General features: G+C 39.3%; 1 protein-coding gene across 5 annotated transcripts in view; it reads left to right on the top strand.

Annotated features, from left to right (window-relative positions):
* Positions 1-12883, top strand: part of LOC115571360 (zinc finger protein 385B-like) — an 81539-nt gene that overhangs the window by 42266 nt on the left and 26390 nt on the right. Inside the window, exon 1 of one of the 5 annotated variants that reach the window (XM_030400732.1) lies at positions 1051-1558. The exons of the other annotated variants lie outside the window; for them this stretch is intronic. Within the exon in view, the coding sequence (XP_030256592.1) occupies positions 1549-1558 (10 nt within the window). The 5' untranslated portion in view covers positions 1051-1548. Of the gene's footprint in view, positions 1-1050; positions 1559-12883 lie in introns of those variants that run through there. 5 annotated transcript variants of the gene reach the window in all.

Below are 12883 nucleotides of genomic sequence, written 5' to 3'. Positions count from 1 at the left end.
GTTGGACCTTTGATCTTCTGCCACATCCTAATCTGTTCACCCTTGAGAAGTAGTGGACATTTGTACCAAATTCCCTGTTCTGTGGTGGACGAAATGTGCGATCCATGCCTTCAGCCATGGCGACAGGCGTAAGGCATTTTAAAATAAAACAGGAAAACAATGTAAGATTGTACGTAAGCGAGCTAGACGGCTTTTTCAAGTCATTCATGCTAAGATATTCATGTATATTTACACGATCAACTTATTTTGAGCGTTTCTCATCCCCATCTGTGATAAAAATCTGTTATTGTACTATTTCTATTCTTGAGATATAGTTGTATCGTAGTGAGAATGCGGCGCCATGAGGACCAACACATTATAATCAGTTCATCTTTGAGTCCAAATGGACAAATTTGAAGAAATTCCCTCAAGGCGTTCTTGAGTTATCACGTTCTCAAGAATCGACTGACGGACGGCATAAAAGCGGTCCCGCCCAAATGTAACATCATAGCTACTTTATGTAGATATTAATAAAATGAGGTGGTGTGCAGTAGAGTGTTAATCATGAGCAGAAAACTGTGGTTTTATATGGGAGGAAAAAAAACAGCAAATTAAATCTTACTCGAGCTGCCCTCTAAACCCACCGCCGTTTAATTATGATAGCGATTGTATCGGTCGGTGGTGGTGAGAAAACTAATGACTTTGTGCTGCATGAGTGACTCAGGTTATTTTGACTGAAACCTCTCCACACTCAACCTATTGGAAATGTAAAACAGGAGTGGAAAAAAAAAAAAAACATTGATTCTTGTCAAAAAGGACTCGGCAATCAATCATCACAAACAGCGGACTGCAGTATGAATCATCTGCTGATGATGTCAATATCAGTTGGATGTGAAGTGAAAGCTTCTGAATGTTTTCTTCCCACATACAGTCGCACAGCTGCATTTTAAGCGGAACAGAAAACAGATTGATAAATGACGCCTATTGTTGTCAAGTAATACCAGGAAGGAAATTACATTTGAGTGTCCTTAAGGGAGCATGCAGGTGTGAACCCTGAATAGAAAATGGTGCTGGGAAGAAGTAGAAGAAGAAGGGAGGTGGGATGTTCATGTTGGTAATAGCCAGTCTTCTGCCAGCCCCTCTCTCTCTCTCTCTCTCTCTCTGTCTCTCTCCCCCCCTTACATACTCACACAGAGAAGAGAAGAATACACACTTGCTCTTCAGACTCTCACCATCGCACTCTCAACCTCTCCTCCTTTTCAATCTGCCTCACCCGTTTCTCTCCTCTCGCCTCATAAGTGCAGCGCGATCAACAGAGCACGGAGCTTTCTAATTGAAGCACGCACGAGCTCGTTCTTTAGCCGCGGCAGATTGGATCAAAGCCAAGACGTGTCAGTGGCCGAGAGAGGACTGCCGTTTTCACCTCAGCTCAGAGAATCAAAAGTGGTGGAACTGGAGAAGGGTGATCTGCGAGGAGGCACTTTGTTCAACTTCACTGATGGGAGATAAACTGGCAGGAGAAGACTGAGTCGAAGAGCGGCAAGCAGAGGAATCACAAAACACGTGGAGATGCTGTTTGGTGAGACTGCTTACTCCTTACGCAACAATATCCTCACTTTATCTGGTTTTACTTGACTTGAGATGTGATGTATCTGTGGATCCGTCTTCCTGAACGCATGTGAGCTCTCACCCCGTCAATGTGTGTTTTACAACAGTGACTCCAAATCATTGCTCAAGGGCAGGCTGAGTCTCCTGCCTCACCATCTGCCCCTCGTTCAGTTCCTCTGCATCCGAAATGAGTCCCCGGCCTGTTTGTTTTTCTAATTGACCCCTTTTGATGAAGCCAAGTGCGGAGTTCAGACCGATACAACGCTGTCGCTCCCAGATGTGTCAAGTCATTTTAAAAGCCACACAAGAACAGCGCTGATATCACCGTGCAGATTGCTGGCAATTATGTCCTCGCCTCCCGAGGGAAATATGCCCAGATTAGCTCGTATAATTGGAGCCTGTTAAAGATAAAGGCAGAGCTGGGATTTTTAGTCATTTGTGTTTTCTTTTTTCGACTAAAGGGAGCAGAACTGTGATTTGCATTTAGGGTTTTTAAATTTAGAAATTCTTCAGATTTGCCAAGTCAATCACTTTAATTTTTACCAGCTCATGATGTTGGAACACGTAGACTTGTAGTTTGGCCTCTGGATGAGTGGATGCAAATTAATGAGTAAACAAGAGTTGTGTTCAGTCTAGGGTTTTAATTTAATCTTGGGATGAATCTGTGCTAGTGTTCAGCTGCAAATCGTCCTGACATCTAATTAAAAATATTCAGTTTGGTTGTCACAAACTCGTCTGGAAAATGTCCCAACGTCTAGTTCGTAATTTTTATCTTTTATTTCAGTGTTTTATATGTGCTTGGAAAAGATCTTGAAAGATATAAAGCCTGTAGTCCGCACCAGCAGAAGCTCCACTCTCCCACAGAAAACACTGAAACACCTTGTCAGCAGCCCTGCCTTTAATTCTGTGACTTTGTGACGTCATACAATGTCACCATGTCACACATTTACATAATTAATGCCTAGCGGCTAGTTTGACATGCAAGATTTGATTTAGCACAGCCGCTCTGTTGTTGTTAGCCCTGCTGGCTCAGGCCTGTGTGAGCTGACCAATCAGAGGAGACTGGGTATTTGGGAGGGAGGGCCTTAAAGAGACAGGAGCTAAAACAGAGCGTTTCAGACAGAGGGGGACTACAGCGTTTCAGCAGCGGACAGTATAAGAAAGCTGATGTGTTTTGAGCATTAAAGCATGTAAACCTATTCTAGCAGTAACCCAAAGTAAAATCATGAACCTGAAAATTATCATATGTCCTCTTTAAAACACAGTCTGGAACAGTAGTCTCTCTCTTCTTCATAACATAAATTTAAGAAGAAGAGAGGAGAAGTGGTGATTGGCAGTTTTCACAACTAAAGATATTTTATGGATGAAACAATCAATTGATTTATTTCTTTATTTCTTATTTATTTAAGAAAATAATCAGCAGATTGATCCGTCATTAGAATAGCTCTTCAATGCAGCGCTAAAAACATTTTTGTCTCGGATGGAAACTGGGCCAATAAAGGTCTTTATTGGATGAGGAAGAGAAAGAGTTAACATAAAGCGTAGGTTTAAATTATGTGTATACATTTGCATTTTGTGATATACTTCAGTGGCTTATGGACACATACACACTGTGCCATGTGTGCCTGGATTGAAATACTCTGAAGTGTCTGTGTGGCAGCTCTGGATGCTTTCTTCTTTAAATGGCAGATTAGAGAGATCAAAGGGAAACAGTTGGAGAGGAGATAACTGTAGAGTTTTGCCTGGTGGCCATGCTGCAGCTGTCCCCACCCCTCCACCCCACCACCCCTCGTCAAGAGCTCAGTTTGGAGGCTGCAGTGACAGCCTGTGTATTTTAAATCTCATTCTCTGTTCTCAGTATGACACGCAAGAGAAGCAACGGCGTGTAAAAATCCTGGATACAGAGCTTATTTCTCATATCTTTCTCTGTGTCTTTTGCTTAAAAGTAGACATAAAATGATGCATAGCACAGCAGAAACTGGAGGAATTAGATGATGTTTATATTCTATCACTACTTGGTTAATACGTCGAATAAAACCTTTAAATTACAGCACACCAGGAGCACCACTGTTATTACAAACACTGAGGGCTCTGATTTACACCACACAACCACAGTGATGCAAATCTTGATTACGACATGGTGACTGGTTTTGGTAATTAAGTATTCAGAGGTTCAGCGCACAATTGCACCTCAAATGGAAATTAACTGCGTCCATTGGTGTAAGACGCCTGTGAAGTGATTGTCACATGGTCGGTTCAAGTCTGGCAGCAGTCTTAAGTATGTAAAATTATTTGTGTTGCTCTTTTCAGAAACATTTTATTGAAATAGCTCTATAACACAATCGAAAATATGAAACGGAGAACCAATATATGATAAAACTAGCCAGGTAATGCAACAAAATACAGGATGATGATGAGTAAGCCTTTGGTCGAAATAGGTAAAACATTTTTTGAAAAAAAAAACATATTGATATTGTTAGGTACAAATCCTGCGTCTTTGAAGTGTTCCATCTGAAAATCCAAAGGGAGCAGTGAACTCACTACCCATGGTCCAGGGGATGCACCATATTTCTTTCCAGATAATGCATTGTGAACAACAAATCCAATAAACAAAATGTTAGAGGAGGATCCAGATGCAGACACAACAATCAAAAAGTGAGCTTTAATAATGTAAGCTGTAGTCCAAAAATCAAAATCCAGGTAACAAAAAGGACAGGCATAACACGCCAGGGAAAAATCCAAAACAGTAAAGAGAAATACAAAAACTAAATAATGTACAAACCAGAGGTAAACCACAGGAAGGGTAAAAGAAAAAACAGAAGAGCAAAGCACATGAGCAGCAGATACAGAGACACCGGGGACACCAACTTTATACACAAGGGAGGGAACACTGATAATAATAAGACACATGTGAAGCTAATGGGGAAATCAAAAATGGCAGGAAAGTAAAAACTAACACAAAAGAATCCATCCAACAAAAAAAAACAAGAAACTTCTAAACCAAAAACTCAAATCATGACACAAGATAAACCTTCCTTTAAAAAAACAAAATCCAGTGATCACCATTTTTTATGTCTGTTTGTTTTAATAACAACTGAAGTAACACAGCCTCATCAGATAGACTTCCATATTAACATCTGCAGCAGAGCTCTGTTAGAGTACATACATCATTGTGTTTAGTCTTGTTCAACTGAATCTTATGATCTAATCAAGCCAATGCAAGCGTAGACCACAAGTGTGCATGCTAGCCTTTGCTGCCTTCTATTGATCGAGGTGATTAATGACTCCTATCACGACACCGTCTGCATATCTATTCTACACGGACGACCATCATGTGTTCATAGTCTCAGTCATTGCGACATGTAGCTAGGCTGTCCTGGCTGCAGATTTCAACAACCGATTCATCAATTTAAATCACACTCTATTTTTTTTTTATGTAAAATGACATTGCAAGATAATATATTCCAGCGCTTAGGGGCACATTGTCTCCTTTAGTTTTGAGTTGAGTCATCATTCCCCTGTCTGCCCACCTACATGTTTTCTGTTCTTCTCCACTGCCAACTAACAAATGCTGGAAAATGTCCACATAGGCGATATAGAAAAGAAATTCAGGAAATAGGCTTTAATAGAATCAATGCTGAAGTGTGACACAGGCTGTCTTAAGTGTTGTTTAACATCTTCACTGCGCTTTAAAGTTGGTGAAACAAAAGTCTGCACTTGACCGAAACCCTTCCTATTAAAAACATAATAAATAGTTCAAAATGTTTCTGAGGTTAAGTTGCAACAGTTGACAGTCGTCTGATCACCTTGAAACATCCCACTGCACGTTACATAAAGTGCAGTTGTATTTCAGCCAAAAAATCTGTCAAGTATCACTTTACCTTTGGCAAGTTCATTATTTAATAATATTTTTACACATTGGTTCAGTCTGTAGCCGCTCTTTTCTAATCTTCCACTATGTTTTTACTTCATAGGCGAAATTTGAACTAGTATTTTATGATTATACCAAAAAAGGAACAAAATGCAGACTCCAAGCAGGCAAATGGTGAGACAAAAAGAGCGTTAATGAAAAGCCGTTATCAAAAAACAGGCAGGCTGCAAAAACTTAGACCACAACAGAAGGAAGAATCAAGAACTACAGAAATAAAAACATAACAAAAACCAAAACTACACCAAATACAAACTGAATAAAGTGTGTTGAACTCAGATTAAACACATGAAACAAACACCGACAAAAACACAAGACTGTGTTCTGTAAATACACAAGGGACAGGCGCAAGGGAAGGAAAAGCAGACAAAGACAGGAAGTAACATAGCATGACACGAGGATGAACCTTACAAAATAAAACAGGAAACAGTCCCGACATCATGAGAATTCAATTCTACCTGAAATATGATGTAAATTGTCTGTGTGACAAAAGTTGAAAACTACAGATAAAGAGTACAACAGGAAATTATGTAATACAGTGGAAAAAAATAAAACCTTTCTGTGTGACTGAAGCAGTTATCCATTTACCTCTAAATCAGTTTTTAGCTAACTATAATATTAGATTTAAGAGTGATATTATGAGCCATCATGTAAGACATTATTCTGTGCTCTGTGGGGATGGAGAGAGAGAGAGAGAAGTCCTTGTTTCCTTGTTAGGGTATGTAAAAGTTTTCAAAATCTTTGAGGAGACAGAAGTTCATCAGTCAGTTTCGATGGGTCCATTAATTTTCCTGTTGGGGTTTGATTCACTCTCCAGCAGCGCTAATGAGTCATTATTCTAATTGTAGGGTAATGAGTATGGCGCAGTACGGTTTTAATTGCAATACAGATAGTGCAGATTATCTTGGAGAACAAATCCAATTAGGATACTGTGTCTTGACTCTGTTCCCCGGTGCAAGTGAGATCATTTTATTTGTGCCACAGCAGTGTCTGAAACACCAGCGTGAAGTTTTTAAAGTTCAGTGCAGATATGTGTCGGTGAATATTAGGTTTAGATATTTATGAATGCCATGGGACCATATTTTCATTGTGTCTCAACAACACCAAGCCTCCCCCAGACTCTTTGGGTTTGACAAGGGCCGTCACTAGGAGTGCAAAACATTCTGGGCGTAAGCTCCACAGACCGTAATCTGATTACTGATTACCCCTTAAAAAGTTACTTACTTTAGAGAGAGTTACTTAACTGATTACTTGTTTTTAAAAGTAATTAAGTTAGATTACAAGTTACTTTATTAGTTACATTCAGCAGCTGCATTTTTAAAAGTAACGCCAAGCACGGCATTGATGATAGGGATCTTGTTTATTGTGGCACAAAACAAGGACAAGTCAACCGTGTTTAAGGGCAGCATTTACCGCCCGACCAACTTCTTCAACTCTCCACCACTTACTTGTTTTGCACCAAAGTCCAGCTTTTGTTGTTTGGGCGGTGGAGGAGATTAGAGTAGATTAGATTATGTCGCACTCTCCGTGTCTTCTTGCTCTGGCTGTGACTTTTTTTTCCCAAAGAACCTCCGTATATCCATAATAACTAACTACTATAAACGCTGCAATGGTACTAAACAGTAGGCTAATAGATGGAAAAAAGAATAACACTGATGCTGAATTTGCAAAAAAGACTATGCCATAAGGAATGCCAGGTCAGGTTTGCACTGGTGCACTGGTGAAAATGTTGCATTTGTGGCTGCTGGCTGTTCGATATGCGACCACATAAAAACCTCTGGGGCTATTTTCATCATTAGGCAATTATATTTGAAGTTTTTCTTTTTTTAAGGCACAGCGATCCTATAGCCTCGAATGCCCAGGTCTAAAGACGCGCCTGGCTTTGCCCTTTAGGTGGGAGGTTCGTCCAAATGGGATGGTGCGAAGATACTGTCTCTTAGATGCTGCCACTGTGGTGATTTTGTAATAACAGTAATAATGATAACAACAAAGTAAACAAATGTGCAGAAATAAGACAATAATTAAAAAAAAATTTCAAGCCAGTATATGTGTTGAAATTTTATGTAGTTAAAGCAAATCAAGGCAGACGGATAAATCTGCAGTCTCAGATTGAAGACACATTTCCAATACACATGTTCATCCACTGTGTTTAATTTGATAAAATTACATGCAAATGACTCTAGGCTGTCACAAAATGAACACCACACACCTCTTACAACATCAGATGGGTTCATTGTAACCTGTTGTTCTCTCTTACCTTGAAAACTGAAGTGATTTAGATTTTATTCATGGAATGCATCATGACGCTAAATGACGTATCCATTTAAAACATGAAATATGGCCATCAACCACCCAACCTAAACGCATTTGCTTTTGTGAAACTACATTCTGGGGAAGCAATGTCTCGTTCACAGCATCTTTTTCAGGGTACGAAAACATGTTTCTTGCGTCCAAACGCTGAATTTGAATTCGAACACATCATGCTCATTTAAGCTTTTTTCAAGAACCCATTTCAATACAGTATGCATACAATCTGAATGAATAAATGTGGCATCTTCTCTAAATTTGGCTGGCGCTGTAGAGGCTTGCATCAAAACATGCCCTCCTTTACCCCTACACCGCTAACAGGGACTGACAGCCCCAATCAGTCATTGTAGAGTGTTTGACAGTGTGAGTTTGATTAGCCTGACTGGTAATGACTGCAGGAGTTCAGGGCACACAGACACACACACACACACACACACTTGTCTCTATCACTGTGAGGACATTGTATTGACTTACATTCTCTGTATGCTTTGCCCTATCCAAAGCATATACTGTGTGCTGAACCCCAGCACTCACATTTTTTTTGTTAGCTGTTGTGGGAGTTTTGCTACCATATGGGAGGAGAATAATCGCCCTGTGGAAAGACATTACTGTCCCTCCAATGTGATTTTACAAGTAGACACACACTTCACCTCCCTCGTGGGTAATAATGATGAAGACCATGACGACACCAAGGTCAACCTTGGTGGCTTGAGCTGTCTCTTAAAGCTAGGGAAGGTAAGATTGTAGAAAACATGCTACATGCAGGATTGGATACTTAGAAGTATCAAATCCTCTCTCTTAGCTTTTTCTAGTCCACAAATACAGAAATGAATGTCGTTGTTAAATGTGACAATCACATAAACACAGGCTACATAGCCGCCTTAAACATACTTTAGTCCGCAAAGGCTAACCAGCCCAGCAACTACTGCTAAAGCTGTGGTTGTGTGCTTTGTGCTAACATTACATGGTCATTGCTAACAATATCCAGCTGCCTCATGTCTCACTCACATGTAACAAACACTTAACATTATCATGCTGAATGTAAATAACAAATATGGCTGCTATTACTCATTACACATGCTAGCTAATAGCTCTAGCAGTATACCTTACCGATGATTGATGGGCCTATTAAACACAGAAACCCTGTTTTTTTATGTTCTGATGTGTGATGTTTAAGGTTTTTAAGTGTAACTAAAATGCTTCTAAAATGCTTACCAACCCTAGCTTTAACATTTATAATTCATAAATATAATTAAAATAGTAGCATCATATTTATCCTCATGAAATGAGTTGATCGTTCGAAAATATTTGCTTTGATTTGCATGATTTTGTGAACATCTCACACTTGTATGAAGCATTTTTTAGTGGCATAATTGAGATTAAAAAATGTCAAGAACTGTAAGAAGATGAAGGTTTATGCAGTGATTTTCTCTTAAAATTCAGACTTCTAGTTGATCAAGCTCACAGTGACTCACATCCTGCATCAGAACGAGGGCATTTTTTTTTTTTTTTCAAATGTGTCCTGGGAATGGAGCTGCATGCCAAGACCAACTACATTAAGTTATTTTAATGGTTTAGACACATGCCATGGATTTCTATTACATTCTGGATGTGCCAGGAGCTCATTCAGCCTCAAGATATCTGGTAACCAGAGATCTTGTACAGTTCATCATCAGGACAGTGTCGCTGGGGCTGTGAGAGGGTAATCTCAGGGGTCTGTTGGCAACATAGTGAGGACACCTAAGGGTTTCGTTCAATGTGTTACGGATTGCATCTCCTGCTGTGTCACTGTTCCAAGTAGATTCTTAATTTCTCCAAGTAATAACCCGTGAATTAAAATGCACATTTAAATCCCTGCTAGATAAGGGGGGAAATTTAAGGGCTGTGAGAGATTTGAAAACACATTACAGGCAGACTGTATGATGGGAATGCAGAGTAGACGCGTAGAAATGTTTCTCTGTTGACAGTCAGGCAAATACTGGGGAAGAATCAGGACCGGGCAAATTGTTTTTCATTTAAATTTGACTCTGGGACCTGCTCCTCCAAAAAAAACACCAACATGTCACTATTTAGTGTAAAGAGGTGTAAAAAGAAATAGTGCAGCATTACAAATACCTGGGGATGCACAAATTTGAAGACAAGGGAGAGGAGACATGATTGTAAACCCTATAAATTATCTAAGGGACCTTTTTTTACTGCCTTCAACTGGATCAACTAGTCATTGAAACATTGGGCCTCATTCATGAACCGTTCTTACGAACAAATTTGTTCTTAAGTCCCACTTACGAAGATTTTACGAAGATTGTGGCATTCATGATTTTTTTCTTATCTAGGATTTTTTCTAAGGCAAGAACAAATCCTACGAACACTCAGGAGTACTCTAATGCATATTTCTGTGCCGAAATGTTGGCATGGTTGTGTTTTCTTCTCTTGTGTAGTTCAATAAAATGCAATATTACAGTAATAATTCTGTCATATTTATTCATTAATTTCATATTTTTGGTAATTTACAAAGAATTTAAATTCTAAAATAAATTAAATGTGCCAATGATTTAAGACAAATCAAGTAAATTGGAAACATGCCATCAATTAGTAACCCCCCCACCCTATTTATACGTGGCATTTCTCCATCCAAGGCCCGCAAAACAATGGCATATATATTGCTCCTGCGGCTTTCATCAATGTAAGAACACAGCTGCAAACAATTCTGAGGCTTACGAACGAGTTGGTGAATCTGACGTAGGGTTTTCTTAAGGAACCTCTTAAGAACAACTTAAGAAAGAATCTAAGAAGATTCTTAAGAAGATATTGGTGAATGAGGCCCATTGTTCTTGAATATGAAATGTTCATGCTCAAAATGCAGTTTCATGGTTAGTGGCTCAATTTGCCGTGACTCTAATGGAAGGTTGTTGATTAAACAGTTTTCTCTGTGATGTGGGATTAATAATAAGTGAAGCCAAATGGGTTTCTAGCAGCAATTGAAAAGAAAATCAACATGATGTACAGTAAAAAACTAAAACATCTCTAAACTAGCTCCTTGACAATCCAGCTACTATTTTTTGGCTATATGAACAAATAATTAAAGTGTGTTCAGACAGAAAGCAGAGCATCATTTGTGCGAATTCAGCTGTTAGCTAGTTGCTGTTGGACTCACCGACCTTCACGGCATTCAGCTCAGCATCTGACTGAACTCACAAGTCACCAGAAATTCTGGTTCTTTCTTTTATTTCCCTCCAGACTCTTATTTCAGCCAGTGTTTGTACGTTTTCTGTGTGTTTCTTTTGAAAATATTAATTCAATATTTTAATACCCTGAAAACTTTATTGTCAACAATCAAAGATAAGATTGAAAATTAGCCTTTAGTGTCTCCCTTACGAGAATATTGTCTCAAACATTTTACAAGCACACGTACTGTGTACTGTTACTGTTCCTACAAATAACTTAACTTGTTAAACAATAAACATTATGTAGATTTTATGAAAAAGAGGAAGCCCAGTTGCATCTTGATGTTGTGTGTTATGTGTATCATTTGAAAATAACTCTAATTGGAACTTTTTTTAGGTCACACCACCACATCTGATTTTTGCATCCACTTGCCCTGACTTCATTGACTTCTTGTGCACTCAAGCCGCCTCTAAAGTTTATTTTGAATTCTGGCTGAACACAACGTAAGAGCTTCAGTACATTCAACAGACTGCTTAACAAACTCTAACAGTTGTAGCCCTGTGCCCTCATCTTCGTGGTGGTTTGCTGGAGAATCAGAGTCATGTTGGGACAAATGAACAAAACCTGCGCAGCATGAAGTTAGAAACAGAAGGGAGGATAAACTGAAGTTTAAACAAACATCCCCCGTCCTCTCAATGTGCAAGATGGGGTGTCTGAGCGACTCTTTCGTGTCAACAGCAGACGGACTGTATAATGCTACCTTTCCACTCCTGACTCCACTAACAACGAGAGAACTCAAGAACGCTGCCTGACTGTAAACGCAGATGATCCCAGTTTCTAATTTTGCGATTTATTTGCTTAGTTTCTGTGTTGTATATGTTTTTATAAAGATTCTCTGCGTTTGATTGGCACATTGAGTTGGCTGTTTGTCTTTCCATGTCCCATCCTGTGATCATAACATATCTAATATAATGGAGCACATACCTTTTTATATTAAGTTTCTAGTTGTGGGATATTTTTGTTATGTTTTCTCTCTCCAATTTAAACTTCCACAGCTAAAACCCTTGTAATAGTACATACTGGGGAATTGTTAGTCCCTAATGTCGGCCCAGAGGATGTGTGAGTTTGAGATTTTCTCTTTTCTATCTACTGGTTTATATCTGGGAAAATTAGGCTGCTGAACTCAATCATTTCTAGGGGAGTGAATTACCAGCTTCATCAGGATACGATATTGTATCAGATCAGTAGGGCTATGGCGAGAGGAAAAGGCTAGCCAACTGCTAAGTGATCAATTTATCATTGCACCCCTAATCATTTCAGGATTTTGCTTCGATGAAAATACTTACCAGAGGGATTGTCATGAAATTTGGTATGGACAGGTTGTGTTTAGCACCACGATTTGATCAAATTTTCAGACTTTGCATCATAATTAGGCTTCTAACGCCACATTTTCATTAAATTTGCTCATGGATACTTGTAGAGGACTGATGTAGTGCCACCACCCGGCCTGAGTTTCTACATAATCACAGTTTGGTTATCATCAGATTTACTGAGCACATTAAACCACCAGAATAGAGGGAGAAGCGAATCCGTACATTTTTTTTAGACAACTACAGAGTGCTACTGTCTCACATCTCTGTTTGGTTTTCATTTGCACGTTCCTGTCAGAGTCCCCCTGAGACATTCTGTGATATGAAGAAATGATATCCTGTTCAACAACACAACTAAACACACAGTCTAAATGGGATCCAGCACTCTGGCAAAATGACAATTTGTTCTGATGAAGCAGTTTATTTCTGTGTCATCACCTTTGGGGAACGGACTCTGGAGGACACTGGCACTGATACTCCTTCCATGTCCTTCAAACAGGAGCTGTTAGCCGGTGGCTCTGCTTCT

The sequence above is a fragment of the Sparus aurata genome, chromosome 20 (genome assembly GCF_900880675.1).
Source record: "Sparus aurata chromosome 20, fSpaAur1.1, whole genome shotgun sequence".
NCBI classification, from domain to species: domain Eukaryota; kingdom Metazoa; phylum Chordata; class Actinopteri; order Spariformes; family Sparidae; genus Sparus; species Sparus aurata.
This window is presented reverse-complemented; position numbering and strand designations above follow the sequence as displayed.